At 39.5% G+C, this 27,942-nt stretch overlaps 2 protein-coding genes across 2 annotated transcripts in view; one reads left to right on the forward strand and one right to left on the reverse strand.

Moving 5' to 3' along the window:
* RNF17 (ring finger protein 17) overlaps nt 1-6,998 on the forward strand; it is a 53,548-nt gene extending 46,550 nt beyond the window's left edge. Inside the window, exons 34-38 of the mRNA XM_050907470.1 lie at nt 2,613-2,769; nt 3,766-3,901; nt 5,274-5,463; nt 5,836-5,937; nt 6,300-6,998. Of these exons, the coding sequence (XP_050763427.1) occupies nt 2,613-2,769; nt 3,766-3,901; nt 5,274-5,463; nt 5,836-5,934 (582 nt within the window). The 3' untranslated portion in view covers nt 5,935-5,937; nt 6,300-6,998. The remainder of the gene's footprint in view (nt 1-2,612; nt 2,770-3,765; nt 3,902-5,273; nt 5,464-5,835; nt 5,938-6,299) is intronic.
* Nucleotides 6,999-8,474: 1,476 nt separating this feature from the next.
* On the reverse strand, nt 8,475-27,732 carry CENPJ (centromere protein J). The gene is made up of 15 exons (XM_050907480.1): nt 27,313-27,732; nt 25,127-25,250; nt 20,718-20,862; nt 19,045-19,150; nt 17,134-18,757; nt 14,943-15,075; nt 13,921-14,086; nt 12,679-12,918; nt 11,961-12,060; nt 10,889-10,986; nt 10,068-10,166; nt 9,815-9,955; nt 9,628-9,712; nt 9,410-9,530; nt 8,475-8,816 (listed from the first exon to the last, which is right to left on the reverse strand). The coding sequence occupies exons 1-15, from the start codon at nt 27,730-27,732 to the stop codon at nt 8,624-8,626; spliced, it is 3,795 nt and encodes a 1,264-aa protein (XP_050763437.1). The 3' UTR covers nt 8,475-8,623.
* Nucleotides 27,733-27,942: the final 210 nt, after the last annotated feature.

The raw sequence follows: 27,942 nt of genomic DNA on the forward strand, positions 1-27,942 counted from the left end.
TCTTTGCCTCAGTCTTTAATAGTAAGACCAGTTGTTCTCCAGGTACCCATCCCCCTGAGCTGGAAGACAGGGAAGAGGAGCAGAATGAAGCCCCCATAATCCAAGGGGAAATGTTTAGCAACCTGCTACACCACTTAGACACAAGTCTATGGGGCCGGATGGGATCCACCCAAGGGTACTGAGGGAGCTGGCGGAAGTGCTCACCCAGCCACTTTCAATCATTTATCAGCAGTCGTGGCTAACCGGGGAGGTCCCAGTTGGCTGGAGGTTAGCAAATGTGATGCCCATCTACAAGAAGGGCCAGAAGGAGGATCTGGGGAGCTACAGGCTGTCAGTCTGACCTTGGTGCCGGGGAAGGTTATGGAGCAGATCATCCTGAGTGCCATCATGTGGCACGTGCAGGACAACCAGGTGAACAGGCCCAGTCAGCATGGGTTTATGAAAGGCAGGTCCTGCTTGACTAACCTGATCTCCTTCTATGACAAGGTGACCTGCTTAGTGGATGAGGGAAAGGCTGTGGATGTTGTTTACCTGGACTTCAGTAAAGCCTTTGACACCATTTCCCACAGCTTTCTCCTGGAGAAACTGGCTGCTCATGGCTTGGATGGGCATACTCTTCGCTGGGTAAAAAACTGGCTGGATGGCTGAGCCCAAAGAGTAGTGGTGAATGGAGTTAAATGCAGTTGGCAGCCAGTCTTAAATGGTGTTTCCCCCCAGGGCTCAGTATTGGGGCCAGTTCTGTTTAGTATCTTTATCAATGATCTGGACGAGGGGATCAAGTGCACCCTCAGTAAGTTTGCAGACAGCACCAAGTTGGGCGGGAGTGTTGATCTGCTTGAGGGTAGGAAGGCTCTACAGAGGGATCTGGACAGGCTGGATCGATGGGCCGAGGCCGCTTGTATGAGGTTCAACAAGGCTAAGTGCCAGGTCCTGCACTTGGGTCACAACAACCCCATGCAATGCTACAGGCTTGGGGGAGAGTGTCTGGAAAGCTGCCTGGCAGAAAAGGACCTGGGGGTGTTAGTTGACAGCTGGCTGAATATGAGCCAGCAGTGTGCCCAGGTGGCCAAGAAGGCCAATAGCATCCTGGCTTGTATCAGCAATAGTGTGGCCAGCAGGACTAAGGAAGTGATCATCCCCCTGTACTTGGCACTGGTGGGGCCACACCTCGAATACTGTGTTCAGTGTTGGGCCCCTCACTACAAGAAAGGCATTGAGGTGCTGGAGCGTGTCCAAACAAGAGCAACGAAGCTGGTGAAGGGTCTAGAGAACAAGTCCTATGAGGAGACACTGAGGGAACTGGGGTTGTTTAGCCTGGAGAAAAGGAGGCTGAGGGGAGACCCTATCACTCTCTACAACTACCTGAAAGGAGATTGTAGTGAGGTGGGGGTTGGTCTCTTCTCCCAAGTAACAAGTGATAGGACAAGAGGAAATGGCCTCAAGTTGCGCCAGGGGAGGTTTAGATTGGATATTAGGAAAAATTTCTTCACTGAAAGGGTTGTCAAGCATTGGAACAGGCTGCCCAGGGAAGTGGTTGAGTCACCATCCCTGGAGGTATTTAAAAGACATGTAGATGTGGCACTTAGGGACATGGTTTAGTGGTGGACTTGGCAGTGTTAGGTTAACGGTTGGACTCGATGATCTTAAAGGTCTTTTCCAACCTAAATGATTCTATGAATCTGTAATATACAACTGTTTTGACTAAATACAAGATGGAAGTGTTTGGGTATCTTAGAAAAGGGCTTTTCTTAAATTATGTATTCTGTTTCCTCTCTTACAGGAGAAACATAATTAATATTTTTTGGTTCCCTTTGTGCAAATTATTTGAACTCTTGCTTTTGATCATGGTATATAATTGTAAACACGAGATCCTGCTCTGGACTCCTATAGATTTAAGTAGCAGTTGCATGATGGAGTTACAGCTTGATTATATTGTGTACAAATTAGAACATGAAAATTAATTTTCTTCCTGGGTAGTGAATTATAATGCTGAGTTTAGAGAAAATAATAACCTAGTCATTAATTTGTTTGGACTACCAGTAGAATATCGTAATGTTCTGAAATGGCTCTGGGTTTTTTTTGTTGTTTTTTTTTTAAAAAGGCATTTCAGTTAGAAGCTGTTATGTAGATTTTAATTTGCCTATGCATGTTGTTTAAACTTTCATTTCCTTGACGTACAGCATTATACTGATGACCCAGTTATAAATTAGGTGAATGGAATGTCTTTGCATAGCAAACAAAACACCATTTCAAAAGTTCTTCTTTCATTAACTTTAATATTTGGTTTGAGATTATTTACCAAGTAGCAGGAGGGAGGAATCCTAATAAGACACAGCTGTGAAATCTTATATGGGTATATTCTCTAGTATGTGTGTTCCTTTCATTCTTACTTTTTAACATTGAAATACGGTGTTAATAAATCTTCTGCTTTTGGAAAAAATTTTGTGTAAATATGAAATTACTCATAAATTGAGGAGAGAAGAAAGGGGAGCAAGGATGTGCTGAACCTTTCGAAGATGGGTAATCTTCTAATAATCCTTGATCACTGATGGAATTTGAAGGTTCTAAGTTGTCTGCAAAAATTGTAATATGAGAGCCTTTTCTTTGAGTAGGTATATATTTGCCTTGATCCTTCTAAGAACCTTATGAAGCAGTCTGCCACAGAGGGAGATGCCAATGGTGACTCGGAGTTGGAGAGCCTTGATGAAGCCCTGAAGTGGTGCAATAAAAGTGTGGAGTCTCTTCCTCTTCTAACACACTTCCGAACAGGTATATTAGTGTGTTTGTTTTCCCTGTTGTTTCATGTGGATGTAGAAAAAGCCTGAAATTCTTTTTGAAGAATAGGAATAATTATATTTTTTGTGTCTTTAAATAAAGCTTTTGGAGAGTAAGGAGTACCACTACACTATAATCATATGACACACTATAATCATATGTTTTTACTTTTCATGAAATTGAGACTTATGTGTCATTCTGCTCCACTGGAAAATGATGGAAATAACTCAGAGTGCTGGTGCCTGTTAAAGTTGATGAACTGAGTTTAGATTGCATATGGCAGTAATAAAACTTTTCCCTTAAGGTGACTGTCACTGAAGCTGTAACTGTGAAAATCTTGCTATTAAATATTCAAAAGACACAAGTTATGTACAGAAAACCATGTTACCAAGAGTTAGAAATTATGTGAACCCTGAAGAGCATCACTTCACTTTAATTCTGGATTTCTCCATTTAGGCAAAAGATGGGCTTTAATTCTCTTGTCCACAGCTGTTGGGCCTAAAATAACGTAAAGTATGTGGGTCTAAAACTTTGTGAAGAAACCAGTTATCGCTAGTACGTGGTTCTACCAACTAGTAAAATTCTGGTTGAGGTTTTAGGCAGCATCTGCCCTGTGTCCTCCAGACTATTGTCTATTCTCTTACAGATTGATCTGTTTACTAACTGAAATGTGCAAATGAGTCGAAGTTGAAAAGGTTAAACAGTTTGCGTCACTATCTTTACCAAGCAATTTTCTGTTAATTCTCATCATTGCCATGTGAGGTAGAGAAACTTGACTTAAGTTGCATGCTAAAGATTGTGACTTGGAGTTCAGAGAGAATTGGAGGATGCATAGAATGAAGTAGTAGCATGAATTAGAGAAGGAAGAAAAAACTTAATCTTGGTCACGAAGTAAAATGGATTTTCAAGTTCAGTTAGTTTGTACTGCACTGTGAGTATATTTTGGGGTGTTTTGTGGTTTTTTTTGTTTTTTTTTTTTTCTTTTTACAGAAATGCCTTGCCTTGTAGAATACCAGGATGGTTTATGGTATAGAGCAAAGCTCCTCTCTGTTGAAGAATGTGATCCTGTTAAGATCCTGGTTCAGTTTGTTGACTATGGTAGTTTTTTAGTTGTCCCAACAAGCAGGTAAATACATAAGAAAAAAACGCATGAAAAATGTCTATGTGTGTATGTATGTATACCGTTATAATATAAAATATGTACTTATAAATACGTGTATTTTTACATTTATTATTATTTATTTTTATATAACTATAGACATTTATAATAATTTAGCATTAGATTTCAGTTGGAGAGAAAGTTGGTTGGCTGGTTAAATAATTTCTGTCTGCAGGGTATGGGGTTGTGCACCTGCTTCTCTTTCTCAGGTTGTTCTGAGAAGCCCATTATTATAATATCAGATTTCTCCATCATCTTCAGGTTTCTTAACCTGTGAAGTAGGCTCAGGCTTATAATCTGCTTTTGCACCCAAGAAGCTTACACAAAATAGGGACTGAGCCCTGCAGGTATACAAATAAATCCTGTGATCCTGTGCGACTGCTATCTGCACAGAAGTCAGCTGGGGAGTAAGATAAGGGAGTATCTGAGCGGCACACACCCCGCTCTGCTTGTGTGGAAAATCCAAGTTTAAATCCCTGTTCCACCTGGTGCTGAGCCACTCTAGGAGCTGCTCCTGTGCTGACACACAGTTGTCAGTTAAGTGTCTCAAACACCCCAGGCTTTTAGGGTCCCCTAAGGTTGTCTGAATTTTCTCTCTTGAAGCACTTTCACTTTATATATATACTGCTTAATCACATTGACTTGCTCTAGAGCTCATTGGGGAATGTACAGGTCCTTGGTGAAGATGAGGCAAAATGGGGATTTGAACAGATGTCCTGCTTCACGGACTATCAGGGTATGGGAGAGAGTGTGTGTTTTATTTCAGGGTTGCACTTCCCGCTCTGCTTCCCCATTCCCTTGCTTCTGGGATAGAAAGACAGAAGAATGGGGAGATGATAATTCAAAACTAACTAAGAAAATTAACTGTCCTAGCTGAAACCAGGACAGGTAGCTATTTCCAGTAGTGTGTCTAGAGCATATCCAGGCGTGAAGCACTTTGGACCACAAAGGTCTGTGTCATTTTCCAGACGCACCAGATTTGGAGCCTGCGTAGTGATGACTTGCGCTTGCATTCCTGTGTGCAAATGTGTATTAGGCACTTGAGACTCCTCCCCACGCATTGTAATGGAGAAGCCAGTGTGCCTGGCGGGCTGAAGGGTCTGTATGATACTGGCCTGCTTCTTGATAGTTACTGTGCTGAAGTCCTTCAGAGGGCCTAGCCCTACCTGATGAATTGTTTGGTCTGACACTGGCATGTTATTGTAGAGCAGGGACTCTGATCCCAGTTTCCACACCATAAATCTACTGCATGAACCATTAAGCTATCCTTATGTCCATACTGATAGTTTAGCTTGAGAGGTGGATTCTTGCAGGCAAACATTTTTCTTTTTTGTTTTAGATTGCGTCACATACCTTATCATCTGCTGAAGTATCCTGTTCAGGCAGTACGAGCTCTGTTGGCTGGATTTAAACCTGCTTTATGTGACAAAAATGTGAAAAGAATTCCTTATTGCCCAGAATGGAGTGTGGAAGCATTGTGGGCTATGATGGAGTGCGTTGAAGGAAAACAGCTCTCTGCTTCCATACTTGTGAGAAACACTTTATTTTTTTTCTCCTAGTTCTTGCTCAGCCTAAAATTCTTACTAGCACTCTGAGTATAATTTCTAAGTATTTGTTTTACTGTGAACCTTCATAATTTAAAATTGTGAACCATTTACCATGAAGGAATGCTGATGAAGAGAGAAAATCATGTGGCGCTCTTCTTAATCCTGCAAACAAAAAGCTTCTGAGCATTCCTGTTATTTTAAAACCAGTTTCCTTTACTTAAAAACAGAAATATTCTTTGTATATTCACAGTTCCATTTAGGCAGTGAGTATAGCCAGTAAAATAACTTTTACTATTGGTTAGCTTGAGATTTAAATCTGTTACTGTCAAAACTCTGTCAACTTCTGATTTTCAGACTCTTTCACCAGAGGTCACCATTTCTTTGTACGAAGATGACGAAAATCTAGTTCATATGAAACTGATAGAAATGGGACTTGCAGATTTGGATGAGTGACAGGTAAGTACAGTGAATATGAATTACAAATTCATACTGTTGCAAAGGTATGATTTCAGAAGTTTTAAGCAACATCTAAACTGTCAGTAATGTTGACAACTAGAATTATTTTTAAAAAAATCCCTTCTGTCCACACTTCTACCCTTTTAATAAAATAAAATGCTGTTAAAAAATTTGAATTTCTTTACGTACACATTACTGAAGCCCACAGTATAGCTTTAAGAACTAACAGGTACTGAAACAAAGAGCCCTAAGGTAATAAAACAGGAAGAGCTTTTGCTGCTAGTAACTGAAGAAAGTAACTTGATGTGTGGCAGTGTACTCTGCCCAGTCAATCAAAATTAATTGGTTTTCTTCATTTTCAGCATTTGATCTCAACGTCCTGTGCCAGTTGTTCTCAGACAGATCCATGATAACATATGGATGTCCATACATCTAGTCAAACATGGAATATTTTAAATGAAAAGCTTTACAGTATGTGTTGTCTACAGAGAATACTGGAGACTTGGATTTATCAAATTTCTTGGCCAACTCTATGTTAAGTAGTCATTTTTCCTCCCATTTAAGAAGCACTCTTCTAATCGATGTTTGTAGATAATGTTCCCAACACTTCTGAATCTTGAAATAGTGAAACTATATATTCACATCTCAATCTCTTGACCTTAGAGCCTTAAGTATTGTTCTGTGATATCCTTTTCATAAAAGTAGATGGAATGAATGTATAGTAGTAAAGAAATAGATAAAAAGCTGATGCAGGCAATACTTGTTCTAGTATCTTGTTAGAAAACTTGGAGGGAAGATGATAGTTTTCGTTACTGTGATGTGACTCTTGTTCATGTTTCAGGCGTATTTGGTGACTGACTTCTCCAGTACCAGAGTCTGGAATCGGGAGTGAACAGTTGGGGGTAGGGGAGTGTTACAATCTTTGTTCTGGAACATGTTTGCATTGCTGCTGTGTTTTCTGTTTTCAGTCATGATGAGATGGATGTGTTTTTGGTGTCCTTGCACCTCCTTCCTCCTCCTGGAGCTGCAGTGTTCAGTTGAAAGTGTTGGAATAAACAGGAGCTTGCTCAGCATGCATCTGAAAGCTTGTTTTTCTTTACTGCTACAGTATGTAAGGTTTCTTTGGATGTCTCTATTGTACTAGTGTAGTAGATCCTTTACACTTAAAGCTCAGCCCCTTTCAGCCTCCCCATAGAGAATTTGGTCTAGATTATCAAGGAAAAAACATGCACGATGGAGACTCCACAACCTCTCTGGGCAACCAGTTCCAGTACTCGGTCATCCTCACAGTAAAAAAAGTGTTTCTTGATGTTCAGGGGGAACCTCCTGTGTTTCAGTTTGTGCCCATACACACATATCCTTATGTATGTCTCTTCCTTCAAGATCACGTGAAAGCTAGTGTACAAAAATTACCTCAGTAGTGTTGCTCAGGCATGCTGCAAGGGTAGCTTGCCTGTCTGTACTAGCAGTGGGGGATCTTTTCTCAGTTTTAGTACATATTCTGGTATTAATCAGACATGTGCTATGTGCTGTTGCAAATACTCTATAGAGCTGTCGTGTGCTGTCTTAAAAATATGTTTCTTTCCTTATTGTCATTTAAAAAAAAAAAAATTTGCTTATCAATCATCATGAAAGGGACTTAGCCTGAATTACATAACAGCTGCTGTTTAAGATTGCCAGGACCTGCCTGTCCACCCCACCAAGCAGCTTCTAGTTGTCAGTGAGCATAGTTCCCACTACTGCAATTTGATTTACCCCTGGAGTAAAAAAGGGCACAGGCACAGTAACTACAGAGCTTGCTTTCACTGAGAGGGGGGGGGACACACACGACAAGGGGAAGAAATTGAGTATCGTCTTCTACTGTGCAAGAGAATTAAACAAATTTTTCAGCATCCACTACAGTGGAGAGTTAGAGCAGACACTCTCGCAGTACCACTTTGCTTGTAGATACTGCAGAATTTTAAAAGACAAGTCAGCTTAAAAATGCCTGTTAGGTGGAAGAATTGGATGAGATGACCTTTGTTGATTTCTGGTGTTTCCTCCCACATTTCAAAGTAGCTTGAAGCATTAACCTGTCCCACAGTCTCACCTGTCCTAGCCTTATGAATATAGAAGAGCAGTTTACAGAACAGACTTTGGGGTCTGCTAATGCTGTTGCCTCCTAACTGTGAGATGAAGAAAAAATAAGATTATGAGGGAAGAAGAATAGCCTAAGGCTAACTGAAAAGGAATATTGCCATTTGTTTACTCTTAAGCAATAAGTCAACTGATACCCAGACGCTTAAATCTGGCCTTCTGCTGTATTTCACCACAGCAGGGGTTCCAACAGCACAACTTCTTACCTTGCATTGAAGAATTTTTTTTCTTAGATGTCTAAAATAAGGTAATCTACAGCTGTTTGATTAATTTCCACTGACAGCTGAGGATTTAAAAAAAAAAACAACCCCTTTAAACTACACATCACAGAATACTGAATCAATAAACTGCTGCTTAGAAGTAGAAATGGGAAAAAATCAGGAAATCAGGAAAAGCTCTGATGTATTAACACCCACTGAAAAATAAATTTATTTCAGGAAAACTATAAACAGTATCTACACAACAAGCTTAAAGGGGTTTCTCTTCTTGTTTACAGGAATGTAGATTATTTTTGCTGATGTGCTAACACTTCCAACAGTTTTGATATGATCTACAACTTAGTGTCCATGATAATATTACCATCCTTGTCCTTTACTCTTACTCTCCCAGAGACATACTTTGTTTCCTGCTGTCCGTTCATGTACACAGTCTTGACAGTCCCATCTGGATACTCCCGTCTCTTGAACTGTGATGTGTGTAGTTCTCTCTGGCCATTATTGAACTCTATGGTTTTGCTTCCATCTCTGCATTAAATAAATGTATATAAGGACTATACATAGGCTTAAGCTTAATCTCAGACAAAACATTAAATATGCAAGCCTAAATGAAGGACGAACTTAAAAAATACAGTATTTGTGAAAAGCCTGTTTTCTTAAATATCATCACAGCTGGTTGGTACTCAAAAACCTGCTTCTGCAAAACTGACATGACTTCTTTATACTTGAGAGCCTCTACGGCACTTTCTCTGCAATAAATCTGTTGCTGCAACAGTCCAAGAAAAGTTCAAAACTTAACGTTTTGAGTGCTATCAGTTATCAGCTGTCAGTTAGACCTGGTTCCCACACCAGCTAGGTTCTCATGTTCTCTAGAATTATGCACAAATCAGAAAAATCTCTCAGGTTAGCATATGAGAAGATAGACACAGGCATTCAGTCTATGTCTCCTCCAAGCTAAAAAAAAAAAAAAAATTTCAAACAGTAAATACATGTTCACAGTACAGTATATTCAAATGTAAACTTCTAGAAATAAATCTGTCACCATATACTGCCTCTGCCAGTGTGCCCTAACTGCTCCTTTCCCATCAACAGGCTAGGGTACCTGAAAAGGTAAAGCTTACCGCTGAATACGAACAATAGTACCATCTGGAAAGATACTTTCTTCTTGCCCATCCGTAAATAAATTTTTAATAGTTTGATCAGGGAAGGTGATTTCTTTCTTGCCATCAGGATAATGCTTCTCTGAAATGTATTTTGAGACAATATGCTTATTACATAAATACAGCTATATATATGGGCAGCAGTTTTGAGGGTTGGTTGGGTTGGATGATTTCTCTACCTATTTGTCCATTTGAAAACTGCAAGACCTCTAAACCGTCAGAGTATGTAGTATGTGTAGTCTTAGCATCAGCATAATAATAAATCTGCAGAAAACAGTTCAGATTTAACGTGAGAAATTTTATATGTGTGTGTACACGTGCACATAAATAAGTATTTATAGAAAAATGCAGATGTAGGATACATACCACTGTTTGATCAGGCATAACCTGCTTCACATCCCCATTGAAGAAGGTTATAGTTACGGTCTTCCCATCAGAATCCACTTTTTTCCATGTCCCATTAGGGAAAAATATGAGGTGACAGCCATTTTTCAAAACCTTTTCAACCTAATGAATACATTACAGAGAGGTCCATGTTGAGCCATCATACTCACGTACTCATTCCTCTTTTCACAACAGCTGTCTTGTGGCATTTCAGAATGCTGGGCTGTCATTTTACCTTTCCATCAGGATAAGCAGTTTCTCTCTGTATCTCTTCACTGTCTGTATATGCAGGTCCAGATGGTAGTGACACATGAGCTTCATTAGGAGAGGTGTCCTGAAATGACAACTATAATCTAAGCATAAACTCAAATTGAGCTTTGTTTTTATACATGTTTTTTTTCCTAGGCTGACAGGTATTTTAGGAAACAAGGAGCATCAGGAGAGGAAGACCAGTATAGGAAGGCATAAACACAATCTGGGTTTTGTGCAACTCCAGTATAATTCAAGTGGTAAGACAGACTGAGACCCAGCAATAATTGGTTGTCTGTGGTCAGCTGTAGTCTGGACTAAAGTGGAATTCAGTGGTGTGTTGTAGCATGGTGCTCAACTGCCTTAAGTCATCCGTATGAAGGTACGAAACAATTGATGAAGTTTCATAAAGCCTGAATGCTACCTATAGCAATTAGTGTAAGAATTAATTCAACTGTTTACAAGATTCTTGCATGGTTGCCCTACATGGAGCATATAAACATCCATCTTTTCCCCTCTCTCAAAAGGTAAAACATTTTGCAAAATTCAAGGGAGTGGGAGATTATTATTTTATTTTCTTTCCTCAGCCAAAGAATGTTGCAACTACTAGACCCAGGTAAACCACTCTGCATTGACCACTACATAGCCATTTTCTGGTATGACAATAAAATTGCAGTTGAAGAACATAAGAAGGTGCGTCAACAGCTTCACCAGTCACCCTCCAGACACTCATTTCAGTACAAGTAACTTGTTTTGGTTTAGGCTTTTTCCTTCCCCTTAAAAATCAAATCAAGATACAGGACTTACTACCATAAAAGTCCTAGAAGAATCTTCTAGTGCTGTCATTGTCTCAGAGTTGCTTCTGTCACTAGCAGGTCCTGATGCAGGTGTTCTAGAAAGCTTTCCTACTCGGATACACGTAATACAGTTAATTTGGACAGTGAAACTAAAGTACAGTTTAAGTGTTATACATGAGGTCAAGTTGTACAGGACACCTGCATTTCTTAAGTGCAGTAGAAACTGAAAGCAGTACATTTATGAAAAGAATCAGCATAAGCCAGCTCACTCAGATACGTCATTGCTTCATGTGTCAGCAAGAAGCTACAACTGAAGAATCATTGCAACAGGCATAATACTTGCACTTTCTCTCCTATTTCATCTCTGTAGACTTACAAAGGATTTTTTTTTTCCCCCTAGGGATCTAGACAACATCATTAGTTATGCCTTATAATGAGTAAAGGAAGACTAACCTTTTAATGGGAACGGATTGGCATACTTTCCCCATGTCTCTCCTAGCACGCCAGAAAGATTACCAAAATAAAACCAGCAAAGGTTTCAATTCTGGAACGTACTCCTCTAACAGATAACATGATGGTTGCTTGAGCTGTCAGAGGTGTCAAAAAAGTACCCTCCAGTTACTTTCCGTGTCTGATTATTCATTAGAAAGAGGTATAGCTGCCAACAGCATTTGCTCCTAACTGTGAACAAGGAACACCTGCTACAGCATTGCCCACATGATTACAGATCCTGGTAACAGAAGGTTCTGGAGAGACACAGCAGTTCCAATGCTATCAACATAGTCATCAACGCCTGCAGCTTGGAGAATGTCAATGACAAATGCCATTTTGGATTACAGAACACAGCTTCTGGTATGCTCCAGACCACCAAACATGACCAGAAGCATTTTCGCTCTGAGAATGGTCTCATCACAGCTTTCTCCAGAATCTTACCCTGCAAGGTATTTATCTATATGCTCAAGTCCATTACAACTATTCTCTATCTGCTTTTGAGGTGGCAATGCACTCTTTTTAATACAAGCAAAAATCCACATTAATTTTAAAGAGTAAACAGAATTCTCTGGTTAGACAAACATTTATACCTTTTGCCTGTGAGTAACTTTTGCCATTTATCTTGCTGCACTTCTGTACTGGAAGAAGTGGAGATGCAGTTTGACTTTTTGGGGCTCTATTTGGTAGACACTAAAAGAAAGGAAGATATTTGTGGTTTATGTGACGTTTATTCATAACTGTTCATACAGTGGCAACAAAATTTATACATCATGTGACATGAAATTTACTGGAAGCTTTCTTCACGAACTACACATTTTTGAGACTTAGTCAGCAGAAGGGCTTGTGTGATGTAGCCCAAGCTATACTTTGGAACTCTTCCTCTGTCTGCTGCCTTGCTACGAACAACTGCAGAATGTTACTCTGGTGCAAGCAATCCAGAATAGTTACAGTGTCAAAACTAAATATAACTACTTTAGGCAATGATGAACTGCCTGGTTTGCCTGGCTGATCCTTAAGGTGCAGAGATTCACAGGTTAGATCCCATCTATGATTTTTCTCTTATAATTGCATCATTTTGAATTTCTAAGATGAGTTCCTCAACAGAATGGATGCTACACATTGTGAACATTCACATTTGGAGAAAACGTGACATTAACAAAATTCTGTCTCTGTCACCACTAGTGGAGTCCCAAGATTAGTAAATTAAAAGTAAACATCTAAGCTGTAGCTGTTGGATTCCAAGTTTATGATCCAAAACTCAAGGGTATTCACACAGATGAATTTAAAACACCAAGATTAATAACTTACAGATTCTGCTCTTTTTAGAGTCATCCCAGAATTTTCTATTTTCCTCTTGCTTCCAGCAGCTTCTACTTTCTTCCAGGCTTCTAGACGAAACCTCTCCATAATTTTGACTTCCTCCTTTAGCTCCATATTCTCATTTACTAAAGCTTCTATTTGATCTTTCAGGCGGCGATGGGTGGTTGACCATTTTGCCTCTTTTCGTTTTAAATCTTCCTGTAACTCTGCAATCTGCTGTTTTAAAGCCTTAGAAAAATGCATGTTTATAAATTAAAGAGCTTTCATTTTTTAATATATTAAAAGATTTTAATGTTCTAATAGAAATACAGCACACAAAAAAGCACAAGAGTGGCAAAAATAAGATCAGCTTAATGGGGCAGAGGGTGAAAGGTAGGAGAAGTTTTCTTCCCTGAAAGAGATATTATTTACTTTAGACTACCAACTTTATAAGCTCAGTTTCAGTCACAGGAAGTGTCTTTATTGTGCTCTTAGCATCCTTTACACTTCACAGATTGGCCAGTACAAATACGGAGACAGTAACATGAAATCTTTAAGGCTACCCTTGAGAGGACCCTTCAAAAATCTTGGCCCAGGAAGACAGGGAGGACACAATCACATAAAACACATGTGAATCTGCCTAGCCAGTTTAGCAAATGTTAGTTCTATCTGTTGAAGTAAGGAAAATTTGTAGGGAAGGAGGAGGGAAATCCATGTGTGATGTTTAATACGGCTTGTCCATACATCTCATGTACCATACACTGACAATGAAGGAACAAACAGATCTTGTTTCTTACATCTCTGATATTTAAAGACCTACAAGTAATAACAAAATGTAACTTTGAAAATTGTAGAAGATTACTACATTTACTGTACAACAGTTATAGACAGAATAAAACTCAAGTACAGTTCTAGTTTGCATTTTGATCCACTACCACGAATAAAAACTTACAACTGAATATTAACTACAGTAATTTTGTATCAAAGCTGAAGATCATTCTACTATAGTCATGAGCAGTTTTTAGTATGGAAACATGACAAAAAGATTTGCTCATCAGGGTTTTTTGCCTTAAAACCATCAAACAACATTGTGAAGGCTGTAGTTTCTTCCTCAATTAGGCCATGTCTACTAACAGTTCCCATCTTGAAATCACTTGCAACTTTTCAATTAAGTTAGAATTTAGTTCTCGACTGTCTTTAAATGAATTTACGTGTTCCTGTGTGGACTAGAAGAATAATATATTTTTATACCTGAATTTCATCACGTTCTTTTTTATCTGGAATTGCTCTAGCTTCTGTGGTATATTTTTCAAAAACTTTACGCTCCTTTTGCAGTTTTTTCATTTCCTTTTTTTTATATTCTTCTATTTCAGCCAGTTCTTGGGCTTTCTGCTGTTGAAAGTCTGCAATTTCTTTCCTATAGTGATGAAACAAAGTTGTTGTTTTAGCCCAAAACTACTTCAAATCTGGATTTTAAGGAAGAAAATGAAGATTCTGAATTTTTTGGTCATTGATTCCAATCCAGCATCTGTTACCCCCAGGAACACTTACCTATAAAAGGTATTACTTATTTAAGGAGTAAGAATTGTCACACAGTTAGTGTTTGAAGTCCAACAATTTCTATTTTTATATCTTCTAGTCACAAAAGTTATCCTGAATTTAACAAAGCTTTGGCTAAAATCTTCCAACATTCTTCAAAGCAGTAGAACACTGTTCCCTCAAAAGTACCGGGAAAAGAATCTGCTAACAGCAGGAGGTCACAAATTAAACTTTAGCCAACAACATGATGCTGTTTCCAAAAAAAGAAACGTGATTTGGTAGGAATAGGTGTGCCACATTTAAGTCACCAGAGATAATTATTCTGCTCTATATGTCACTTATAAGTCCCCCCGGTTCAAATGAAAATATTCTCAGTTTGTACACACAAACATCCAATCCAAAGGAAGAGCATCAATCATGTTAGCATGAAGATCAGTTTGCAAGACCAATTTAGGACTGTGTTATCACTCAGAACAAAAGTATACAAATTCTCCCAAGTATAGCCTTTAAGGATATCATATTAAACTAGCAGGGGTTCTTAATATTATAATTTTTGTGTGTGTAATAATTACAGGTTAATATATACATAGAGCAACAACCAGTTCCTTGACCTATGTCTCCACTGTAACTGAAACACACCAATTATTTACCTGTGCTGTTGGTAACTGGACATTATGATAGTCTGGAACATACTATGTAAGTGAACGCACCAAAATGTTTCAATTAAAAATTACCTAATATTTGCCAAGGCATGCTCTCTTTCTTCACGGAGTTTAGTTAGAGTTGTGTTTTCAGCTCTGAATCTCTCTATTTCGGTTTCCAATTCAGTGAGTCTCTCTCTCAGTACCTGGGATGGAACAGTGTTTCCTGTCAAAGAACAGCCAGATGCAAGTTATCTAAGCGGCATCCATAAGACTGAACTAAACAATTATCACACACCAGTTAAAAAAAAAAAAATTAAAAAATCAAGTGATGCTATTTTAGAGATAGTAGTAGTATTGCAAAAAATTTCTACTATTCAAATAATACAGAAGTGACATTTTAAAACTGCACTATTTACTCAATGTCCTGGTTTCGGCTGGGACAGAGTTAATTTTCTTCTTAGTAGCTGCTACAGTGCTGTGTTTTGGATTTAGAGTGAGAATGATGTTGATAACACTCCGATGTTTTAGTTGTTGCTAAGTAGCACTTATCTTCAGCCAAGGACTTTCCAGTTTCCCGTGCTCTGCCAGTAAGCAGGTGTGCAAGAAGCTGGGAGGCAGCAAAGCCGGGGCAGCTGACCTGAACTAGCCAAAGGGGTATTCCATACCATGGAACGTCATGCCCAGTATATAAACAGGGGGGAGTTGGCCGGGAGGGGCGGATCGCGGCTCGGGAACTAACTGGGCATCGGTCAACGAGTGGTGAGCAATTGCATTGTGCACCACTTGCTTTGTATAGTTTAATTCTTTTAGTATTGCTATTGTCATATTATTATTATTATCATTATCATTGTTTTTCATTCCTTTCTGTCCTATTAAACTGTCTTTATCTCAACTCATGAGTTTTTTTTCCTGATTCTCTCCCCCATCCCAGGGGTGGGGGGGGCAGTGAGCGAGCGGCTGCGTGGTGCTTAGCTGCCGGCTGGGGTTAAACCACGACACTCAAGTACCTCAAATACTAAGTATATCTATCATCTTTGTAGAACTAAATATATATTAGGAATTGGAATGTGAAGGGCTTCACATCAAGCTAGAGAAATTAAACGAAGGTATAAGGGCCAAGCATCGAACAGTAAAGTTTATGGTTGTAAGTTTTTCCAATTTTTATTCACAAAAAAGTCTGCTCACACCCATCACTGATGTGAAATCTATTGCAGAGGCTGACAATAGGATTTGTGGGCTTTTTTGCCATCCCAGTTTCCTGTTCAGTCACTACTTAACACTCCCAGGGTTTTAATAGTCTGCTTCTGAGTATGCAACAGAAGAGCCTAAATACTGATGTTGCAGTGTAAGTAGTTGCCTCATTCACCCTTAAATGCTCTGAGATTCAGTAAAAAAACCCTACCCCTCTTCCTGCAATCAACATCTAGCAGGCATCTTTAGACAACCCTACAAAATCCATTCTCCACAAAACAATATGCAGAAGTAGCAGCTTTCATCTGAACTTCTCATAAAAACCTAAAACCTAAACAAAATCCTAAGCATTCATTGGAGCAGAGTTTGAAACCAAGATCTCACCACCTTACAGAGAAGAGCTTTAAATGCTAGGCTATGCCATCATGCTTTCACTGAACAACTGCATTTTTAATGATCACAGAAATGCAACAGCTTCAACAGGAGCTTTTAAAGGCAGTCCTTCCCCAGACTATAACCATATGGTTGAAATCAACTTGGGCAAAGCAGAAAAACTAATCCATGTTTCCCATATTCCCACATGAATTCTCTAGATACTATACTACTGTCGGAAAGTACAGACAGGGCTGCTGCCTCCTTATATTTTATAAGAGGAACAAGCTAACCTAACAGTGCATAGCATTACCCCACTGTGGCGTAAATGCGCACTGTAGTGGAAAGGGAGGTAGCACTTCATTTTCAGCATGCCTTTGATACTTTCCTTCATTTGGAAACAGTGATCAAGCAGCTCCAGATCAAGCTAGTTCAATGAGCTGGTCTAACAGAAAACTAGCCTCCAGGAAAAAAAAAAATCAAAAAAAATAAATGAAGTTTTCACTGATCGTACTCATTCTGCAAGCTGCATAATTATTAGATCTGACATGAGACATGCAACCAGGAGCGATGAAAGGTGAGAATAGGGCCATTCCCTGCAGCAGAAGTCTGTACTTACACCTTTTGGTGTAATGTCAGGTTGCAGCTTAAGCGTTAGAAGGAAAGACTTGTAATATATGTCTTCTTCAACATTTCCTACTGGTTGCTGTTCTCTCACCTCCTGGCTCCTGTTCCACATTTGATTTGATTTCACGCTCTGAATGACAGCCTGCCTTCTGTTTCGGCTTCAGTGAAGGAAACAGTTTCATCATCAGGTTTGATACAGGAGGTCCATTTGAATCACTGTCCACTGCAGATTCTTTGGACATTTCATCTCCCCTCTTTGAGGCAACTTTTCTCTTTATTGTTTTATCTGGGACAGTTGTATCATTCTTACTGGAAAAGTCCATCTGTAAAGGTATTTTAGTATATTTTTCAGGTAAATCACTGTTAACATAATTTTCATCAAGATCGCTCCATGTTCTTTCATCATCAAACTCAAACTTACTCCTACTTATACAAGACATGCTTCTCTGATGGTCTGAAGCTTTTCTAATCTTTTGCTTTGACAGTATACTGCAATCTCTGTCTGACAAGCTAAGGTCAGCATCTCCATTTTTGCTTTCTTTGCTGATGTCTGTAACAGAACCTCCATAATCAAAAAATTCTGGATCGCTTTCTCTATGGCTCGTAAAGGATGTCTTAGCATCTTCAGTTTCATGCTTTAACGTGGTCTCAAATTCACTCTCGGAATCTGCAGTAGTATCGCCATTGCCCTCACCCTTACCTTCATTTACAATCCATTGATTACTTTTTAAAGCAGGAGCTGCTGTCATGGAAGAAGCTGGAAATATTACACTGTCCGTTTTATCCAATGGATCCTTCATTCTAAAAGCTTTTCCTGAATTTGAGACCGTATGCATAACTGCTCTATCATTTATATTTCCCTGTGTCATACAGTCTGCTTTGTTATTTTTCTTATTTATAAGTTCAACAGCCAGCACCTTTACTTGCTGCTGTTTTGCCTTGATAGGGGTAGAAGACATTCTACGGCCTTTTAAAGTTTGCTGATCTTGATCTAAGATCCTTTGCACAAATGAGGAATTACTTGAGAAAGATATTTCATCTGCAACTTGTTCTAGAAACAAAAACTCATCTAATTCTAGATTCTCTTTTTCTTTCTCTTTTTCCCAGTTTTCCAGCTTATTCTGAAATGAAACTTCAAAAGACAGTTCTGAATCTTTTACAGGGTGACCTACAGGACATTTAGAATTAGAAAAGGCACTGGCCAGCTCACGAGACAACTGAGGCTTTTCTGTGCCAGGTAATTTGTTTCCGATTTTGCCAGTGTTTGACTTAGCAAATTCTACTATGTTCTCTTTATTTTCTATTTTGTTGTTAATTTCTGACGGGAAAGACTCTCTCATCTGTCCATCATGATTTCTTCCTGGGTGCATTCTTGTTTCTAATGGCAAGATATTTTTTCCATTGTGATTCCTGAGTACCAGGGTCTTCTGAATAGGACAATGTTTTGCTTTATCAGGTAGGTTATATTTTTTACATGGTGCAAAAGGGTTCTCAGAAACCAGTTCTTTGCCAGGAGGCATAGTTTTCTTCTGTATTTGTGATCTGTCCACTTTAATAACATTTCTGTCATGTGAAGCCCTTTGTTGAAGTTTTGGGGTGTTTTCTCCAAGTTTTGTAATTTTAGATTTGGCATTAGTGAATCTTGTTAAGCCTTCTCCTCTTTTCAGGAAGGGTCGTTTGATCACTGGTTTTTGAATGGCTGATCCATTTGTCTCCTGAAAAGGGGTAAGGAAAAATAAAACACAAAATGTTAAAAAGCCCCTTACACAGTTTGAAGATTTCTTCAAATAAACCCCACATATGAGTAAGAATTTATATAGTACATTTCTAAAGACATCTTAAACAAGTGAAATATTTGGGGCTTATTGTTTTATTTTTAAGAATGTGAATATTGCATTCAGTGTTAGCTTTTGATGCTAGAATCTTCCTTGTACATTTTTAAAGCACCTATCACATCTTGGCACAATATATAAAGAACAATAAAGCTAAAAAAAAAAATAACCTGTAACTTCTGGTTTTGCTCCAGACGCTGCTCTTCTAGTTGTATCTGTTCTTCCAGGAATTCTTCAAATGTCTGTTTTTTCTCCTGAATCGCAGCTTTAATAGGTCTAGTGTAATTTAAAAAAAAAAAAAAAAAATCAAGTCTTACATTTCTGTATAAAATAACTGTGTTTAATGTCACTGCTATTCAAAGACCTAAGGTGTAATTACATAAAAGATGACAAATTATGAGGTACTTTGGTCATTAAGTGTCAAAGTTAATCTGAGAAATGCATTATAACACTAGCTGTTTATCTTTTGAGAAACGGTTTATCAAATCCCTACTATAGTTAATATACATATCTAAAACATACTGTGTGCAGGTTTTGCTGTTTCTTCTTTCATTGTTTTTCTCAATGACCCTTTCTTCTGCCCAGATCACCAAACTTTCACTCGTATTTTCATCATACTGCCAATTTCTACAGTATCACCTTCCCACTCAGTAATGGCTACTGAGATCATGTTCCTTATCTCCCCCCTTGATACTCCTCCTCCTCCACAGGAGTACTGGGTCTGGCTGGGATGGAGTGAGCTTTCTTCACAGCAGTCCATATGGTGCTGTGTTTTGGATTTGTGACTACAACAGTGTCAATAACACACCAATGTTTTAGCTATTACTGAACACTGCTTGCATAGCATCAAAGCTTTCTTTGGTTTTTCATGCTGCTCCCTGCCCCCAGCAAGTAGGCTGGGGGTGGGCAAGAGGCTGAGAGGGGACACAGCCAGAGCAGCTGACCCAAATTGACCAAAGGGATATTCCATGCCATATAACATCATGTTCAGCAGTAAAAACTGGAGGCTTGGTCTTCCAAAAGTAGCTGTTGCTCAGAGACCAAGTGGACATCGGTCTGCTTGTGGGAGGTGGAGGGTGACTGCCTTTACATTACTTGGTGTTTTTTCCCCTCTTTCCTTTACTTATTAAACTGTTTTTATCTCAACCCACTAGTTTTCTCAAGTTTGCTCCTCTGATACCGTCTCCCGTTCTGCTCTGGCAGACAGAGTGAGCAAGCAACTGGGTGGGTGCTTAGTTGCTGGCTGGGCTCAACCCACCACAGCCTGGAACAAGTACTTCTTGTTTTTGTGATGACCTGGCAGACAAGGCAAAGCTTTAAAATGATGCCAATCACTACTTTTATTCTATCAACTCCATAAACAAAGCTTTTACCATACATGAGAAGGCTTCTTCCACAAGCACTATTATTACTTCTTAGCCATGTACAGATGTTTAAACAAACATAACTCCTGGTAATAAACTAAAAAGTCACAGCCTTACACTCCTCCTCCATGTTACTACTTTCATCATGTAACAGTGGATAGGAGGTTGTAATGAATCAAATTGGGAACAGTAATTATAACTGCTTATATACCAAGCTATACTAAAACATGCTTCTAAACTGTCATTACCCCAGGCTGCACGCACCTCTTCAGCCAATACACAACATCACATCTTTCACAGCATAAGCAATTTCAAGCCAGAGCCTCTCTTACTACAGGTCTCCACAGTACCTACCAAAATGGAATCCTTGGTTGAGAAAGCTACACAAATTGAGAATATCAGACTCTTTCAATCAGGACTCAGAATTCAACCAAACTCATGTTATTTGACAAAAACTGCATAATAATGGTCTGAATTACCTTTCCTCTGTATTAGTCCACAAATGTTTTCCTCCGCTGGAATTTTCAGAGAGATCAGCACTTTCCACACATAAAGGATCAATGTGATGATCTTCGCTCTCCATTAATATTTCCATCTTTTGTTCTGGACGCCACATGTTTTTTCCTATGAAATCAATAGAAATTTTTTTTCCTCCCCAACAGCAAAACAGTTTTCAGCTCATACTTTAAGCAGCATTCAGGTCAGATTAAAACCAGAAGGGAGCTTCATGGTAATGTAGTCTAAACTCCTACATAAAATAGTCCTAAGATTTCCCCAAGTTAATTCTTATTTGAATTTGAGCTTTCTTTTTAAAGGAACACCCAATTATGCATTAAAAAATCTTCCACAGACCTTAAATAACCCATTCTGATTGTTCATCTTCTCTGCTATTGTTAATTTATGGCTTAAAAATGAAATAACTGAACAAATTTGGGTGTCTGCTGTACTGAAGAGCTCTCTTATCAAGCTTCTGTTTCCCATCTATATATGTATAAAATAAAATTAATTTATCCTTTCACATCCTCTTAAACCAAGCCATCTGGTTAAAAGCTTTAAAGCTGGTATGAAGTATGATGAAATGCAATCTCATACAAGGAGCTCCTGGACAAACTCAAACACAAAAAGGAAGCCTACAGAGAGTGGAAGCAAGGACAGGTAGCCTGGGAGGAATACAGAGGAATTGTCCGAGCAATTGTCCGAGCAGCCAGGGATCAGGTTAGGAAAGCCAAAGCCCTGACAGAATTAAATCTGGCCAGGGACATCAAGGGCAACAAGAAAAGCTTCTATAGGTACGTCGGTGATCAAAGGAGGACGAGGGAAAATGTGGGCCCTCTCCAGAAGGAGACGGGAGACCTGGTTACCCAGGACATGGAGAAGGCTGAGGTACTCAATGACTTTTTTGCCTCAGTCTTCACTGGCAAGTGCTCCAGCCACACGGCCCAAGTCACAGAAGGCAAAGGCAGGGACCGGGAGAATGAAGAACCGCCCATTGTAGGAGAAGATCAGGTTCGATCTTCGATCACCATCTAAGGAACCTGAAGGTGCAGAAGTCCATGGGACCTGATGAGATGCATCTGCGGGTCCTGAGGGAACTGGCGGATGAAGTGGCTAAGCCACTATTCATCATATTTGAGAAGTCGTGGCAGTCCGGTGAAGTTCCCACTGACTGGAAAAGGGGAAACGTAACCCCTATTTTTAAAAAGGGAAAAAGGAAGACCCAGGGAACTACAGGCCAGTCAGTCTCACCTCTGTGCCTGACAAGATCATGGAGCGAATCCTCCTGGAAACTATGCTCAGGCACATGGAAAATAAGGAGGTGACTGGTGGCAGCCAACATGGCTTCACTAAGGTCAAATCGTGCCCAACAAATTTGGTGGCCTTCTATGACAGTATTACCGCATTGGTGGATAAGGGAAGACCAACGGACATCATCTACCTGGACTTTGCATAAGTATTTGCAAAGCAATGCAAAAGCAAAGCATTTGACACTGTCCCACATGACATCCTTGTCTCTAAATTGGAGAGACATGGATATAATGGATAGACTACTCGGTGGATAAGGAATTGGCTGGATGGTCACACTCAGAGTTGCTGTCAACGGCTTGATGTCCGAGTGGAGACCAGTGATGAGTGGCATTCCCAGGGGTCGGTATTGGGACTGGCGCTGTTCAACACCTTTGTCAGCAACATGGACAGTAGGATTGAGTGCACCCTCAGCAAGTTTGCCGACAACACCAAGCTGTGTGGTGTGGTCGACATGCTGGAGGGAAGGGATGCCATCCAGAGGGACCTTGACAGGCTTGAGAGGTGGGCCTGTGCGAACCTCATGAAGTTCAACAAGGCCAAGTGCAAGGTCCTGCACATGGGTCGGGGCAATCCCAAGCACAAATACAGGCTGGGCGATGAGTGGATTGAGAGCAGCCCTGAGGAGAAGGACTTGGGGGTATTAGTGGATGAAAAACTGAATATGAGCCAGCAATGTGCGCTCACAGCCCAGAAAGCCAATCGCATCCTGGGCTGCATCAAAAGAAGCGTGACCAGCAGGTCAAGGGAGGTGATTCTCCCTCTCTACTCCACTCTCGTGAGACCCCACCTGGAGTACTGTGTTCAGCTCTGGGGGCCCCAGCATAAGAAAGACATGGACCTGTTGGAGTGAGTCCAGAGGAGGGCCACAAAGATGATCAGGGGGCTGGAACACCTCTCCTATGAAGACAGGTTGAGAGAGTTGAGGTTGTTTAGCCTGGAGAAGAGAAGGCTCCAGGGAGACCTTATTGCAGCCTTCCAGTACTTAAAGGGGGCCTGCAGGAAAGATGGGCAGGGGCTCTTTATCAGGGAGTGTAGTGATAGGACAAGGGGTAAGGGTTTTAAACTGAAAGAGGGTAGGTTTAGATTAGATATTAGGAAGAAATTCTTTACTGTGAGGGTGGTGAAAGACTGAAACAGGTTGCACAGAGAAGCTGTGGATGCCCCGTCCCTGGAAGTGTTCAAGGCCACGTTGGACAGGGCTTTGAGCAACCTGATCCAGCGAAAGATGTCCCTGCCCATGGCAGCAGGGTTGGAACTAGGTGATCTTTAAGGTCCCTTCCAACCCAAACCATTCTATGATTCTATTCTATGATACCTTTTCCCCGAAACCTCTACAGGTTAATAAGGTTTAACTTTATTAAATTGCTAGATTCAAACCAAAACCACTATTGCAGTCATAGCAGCAGAGTAGTCATGCTGGTGCCCATGGTAAAACTGAGAAGAGGAGGAAAGATAAAGAACTCCAGTGCATTGCTTCTGATGTACAAATAATTTTAGTCATATGGTGGGACCTTGTCAATCCATCTTGATTCCTAATTCCAGTTCAGTTACTAATCCTCACAATAGAGCTTGTCCGAAGACATTCTGTATCCCTAGATAGATTGTTATTTTCCTTTGCCACATGAAAATGTAGGTACAGCTCAGACCAAACAATTCAGCTATCCAATATCTGTCATTTGCTATTTTCCCAGTCTTTATCACATATAAGCTTTAGCAGTAATGATTATATTTTTTTCCTAAAACAGACAAGCATTTCATACAGACAGAAGAACTTGATTTTTGTCTCATGCTGCTTTTAACAAAACTCACATGGACATAAACAGGAACACTCTGAGGTCTGTAAGCTGTCAGTAAACCAACCAACAAATCAAATAAACCAACACTTGTATAAAATCTTCACAATACGTAGTAGAAAATTAAAAAACCCACCATACACCAAGTTATCTTTCTATAAATGACTAACCAGTAATGTATTTGTCCTCCTCATTTTTCAAACAATTCTGCATTTTCAGAGGCACAGCCAGACCTTGTTTCTCACAAGCAGACACTCCTGAAAGACTGTTCTTCAAAGATGAGGTGCATTGTTCGTTGTTTAACTTTTGTAAAAAAATCACTGTCTTGTGTATGTGGAGAAACAATCGGAGCATAAGCTCTGTCTTCAAAGATATTCTGATACCCAGATGATGGCAATTGGTGTAAAATTGTTAAGCCCGCTGAATGCCCAGGTCTTAGCTTTTGACATTCAGCCATTAGAGTATAGCCTTGAAATTAAAAGAAAAAAATGGCTGTGTCATTGTATTTGTATTACAACACCACTGGTCCACAGGAGAAAAGAAATGGCACTGAAGGGTCAGATTGATCACCCAGCCTCCATCCTTATGTTACTGATCAAGCATAAGTGATTAGGCAATCTGGATTTTGTTCTCCTAAGGCTAAGCCTTAAATTCATTTTCTCAGGTAGGCAGAGTGAAAAAAAGATCATCATTTAAGTCAGGTTGGACTGATACTGCCAACAGGAGAAAATACCCCTGCTCAACTCTAAAGGCTTTTCCTAGCCCAGCACTGTCCCCTCCTTTTGCACACAGCAAACGAGACTGGAAAACTGATACAGGTTACTAGTGTTTGTTTTTAAATACAGATCAGCTCCCTAGTCTAGTTCAGTTCATCACCTGAACAAATTTGTGCTGTGTGAGCACAAACAAGGAGGGACCACTTCATTTGGATACACTGACAGCTTAAAGCAATCCAAAGTATTGTGAGAAACAGCTAATCAGAAAGGAAAGCAACTGTTTGCTTTACACTGTCTTTTATATTTAAAATACGTTCTTCAAAACAAGGGCTCCCATCATAGCACATATTGATCAAGTTACAATTACAGTTGGCATTTTATGAAAACAGGATAGTATTCCTTCTACAGTAGCACTCAACTTTCAGGCACTGAAGTGATGCAGCACTTATCTTTGACTAATTAAGTAGTCTTAAGATGAAGAACACTGAATACACTTTCAGATTTTAACTGGAAAATGAGATTAAATTCTTCAGTATACTCAAGGTACGTCATATGCTTTCTTTCTCAACTTACCAAGAACTGCTGTCTGGCCAGATACCATGCTAAGTAGCTTCTGCTGCTCTTCCATTAGTCTTTGAAGTTGCTCCATCTGTTGTTTCTTTAGCTGTTCCTGTTTCTGTTGTTGCAATTCCTTCAGCTTTTCAAACAAAAAAATAAATGTATTAGAGGCTAGGTTTACTTAGAATGTACCACAGGATCAGTGTCATCAAGACAACGTGTATTTCTTGTTTTAAAGATGTTCCATTAGGTAAGTGTAACATGACGGAAATTAAGAATTTTTCTATCTACAAACACACATGCTATTTCCAGTTTGCCCAATTAACAATTCCACTAGTCTTTAATTGACCAATCTGCAAACGATAGGAATCAGAACAGTTACTTCTACTGCATGAAAAAAACATTCAAATTCTGCTCTTTTAACGTTAACTTCTACTATGCTGTGTTTTTATTAAAATGTGAAAGACTTCATAATTAAAGCTTTGGAAAAAGCGTGGGTGGGGTTTTTTTTTTTTCTCTCTCCAAGATCTCAGTTACACTGAACAGTACTGATACAAAGGACCAAGAGAGGGGAAAAAGAGCATCAGAGAACATTAAGACTCATGAAGCTGCCTGAAAAAAAGAATTAAAATACTGGTTAAATTCAGTAATCCACTCTTCATTTTCCTGTGTAGCAGGAGTCCCTGGCCCTGCCTCAAGACCAGCCTTGACGGCCATATGAAGGCAGGGCATCCTGTACCCTACCAAACAACACCAATGGGTGCTGGGCCTCCATGTCCATCTCTGTATCTCCAACACACATATATGTGCTAGTTGCAGCTCCTCCAAAGGAAAGACAGGAGGCCTGACAAAATCCTTCCACAGATCAACAACTGGACCACACCTATCACCCAACAGGTAAGAAAAAATTCCCTTGAATTTCCCTTGTAGTCCCTTAAAATTGCAGTGAAAACAGAGGTAAGGCACTATGCAAGTAGAAGCTGTGAGCTAATGATCAATATCCAAAGATCACCTAAGTCTCATCTCCAACCCCTTAATTTATTGAAGAAATCATACTTCTACTTGTTCTGATAATAATATCCTCAGAAAACCAAACTGAAAAAAATCTCATACATCCAAAACTACTTTGTCACTACATTTACCACTACAAACATCAGATTTATTTTTTTTATAATATATTAGATTGTCAATAACTTTCTAAGACAGGAGACTTAATAATTCCTCTTAAGATACCGTTAAACCAGCTAATATCTGTCATTTAGCCACTGTTTGATACTGCTGACAATACTGAAAAAGTGAATAAATAGTTAAATAGTTTCCTATCATGTAAAATACAGGAGAAAACTTTTATAGCACCAGAGAAGTTGTGGAATTCGACAGGGGGGGGAAGAGTCTCTCTCTCTCTCTCCACTTGAGTGAACAGACATAGGAATTTGTGCTGAAGTAGCTGCTAGCAGAGTGGACAAGGAAGTGAGTTCTTAATCCTTAACAGCAAGATCTATTAAAGTGCCACTGAACACTTTCAGCTAACATAATTTATATCTAGTAATTGGGCAGAGCTACGAGCAAATGTATAGCCAGTTACAGTGGATTAACTGACATGCTTGCATTGGAAAAAAAAAAAAATTGGAAAAAAACATCACAGCATTGTAATTCCAGGCCCTTTTGTCCCAATGTCTTGGATACTTCATCACATTCAACACTAGCATCTCTCTTCATCTAAACAGAACCAGGTATATGGGTGTACATACCTACTTTGAGAACTAACAGAAGATACTGCTATAGATACAAGAACATACAACTTCACCATGTTGTGAATATCTGTGGTGAAGTACTACCACTGTAACGACCAGCACCCCATTTCCACAGCTTCAAGTGAAGAAACAATGGAATATTGTAAAACTGTGCACCCTTCCAGATAAAAAGATTTTGAGAACAAGTACACTGCCGCTGAATGCAATTTCATTTTAAACTGGAACCTGTGCCAGCTGGAAACAATGGAAGTTAGACTCTCAATAACTGCATATCATGAGGAGGACACCAACTTTTATGCATGCATAACTGTGACTTAGGACTTGCTCTTTAAGCTTGCTGTGTTCTATACGTTGCAAAGAGTTTGCTTACTTCCAGGTATGACAAATCATATGCAGGAACAAAATAAATCTTAATGGATGTATGTCAAGGAATTCTAGGACTTTTACCTGTTCAAGCTTTTGTAAGAGTGGATCGCTGTGATCGGATTTATTCTGACCATCCTCACCATGGACAAAGTCTGTTTTAGAGGTTTCTACGTTACATGCTGCTGCTGGAAAAGATGTTTCAGTGGTGTATTGCTGAAATGTACAAGAGCTGCCAGACTCTTCACACAAGGAGTCGTCACTTATGGAACAGCTGTCTGAAAGATGCAACACTTCTGCAGGGAAAGCTGTGATGTTTTCAGGTCCAGATAACAAATTTTCTGTGTTGATTTTCAAGCCAGTAAAACTAGGATCTAATAAGACTCCAGCACGGGAACTATCGGACATCCAACGTGCAATGAAGTTTTGTTCACTACTCGGATCTTCAACAGTTGGCATCTTGTAAATTGTATTCCAATTTATTTGCTGATGTAGCATTAACATAACAATATTATGTTATGTAGTGTTAGCACAGTAAAACTTTCAAAGTTCCAGGTATTTGGTATGGATGGTTACCTACTTTTAGCACCTAAAAATTAAGCAGATAAACAAAATAAGAAATCTACAATAACAGATTCCCAGTAAAAGAAAGTTACTCTCTTATAACCAGCCTAGTGTATTTACAAAAATAAGTCACAATCTACTTTTCTCTTG

This window comes from Gymnogyps californianus, chromosome 1, assembly GCF_018139145.2.
Source record: "Gymnogyps californianus isolate 813 chromosome 1, ASM1813914v2, whole genome shotgun sequence".
In the NCBI taxonomy this organism is placed as follows: Eukaryota; Metazoa; Chordata; class Aves; order Accipitriformes; family Cathartidae; genus Gymnogyps; species Gymnogyps californianus.

Coding starts and splice junctions, on each gene's coding strand:
- CENPJ (XM_050907480.1), bottom strand. CDS start 27,732: ATGTTAATGCTACATCAGCAAATAAATTGGAATACAATTTACAAGATG. Junction 20,863..25,126: donor TGGCCAGACAGCAGTTCTTG/GTAAGTTGAGAA, acceptor TTGATTTCATAG/GAAAAAACATGTGGCGTCCA. Junction 10,167..10,888: donor CTTCTAGGACTTTTATGGTA/GTAAGTCCTGTA, acceptor TTGTCATTTCAG/GACACCTCTCCTAATGAAGC.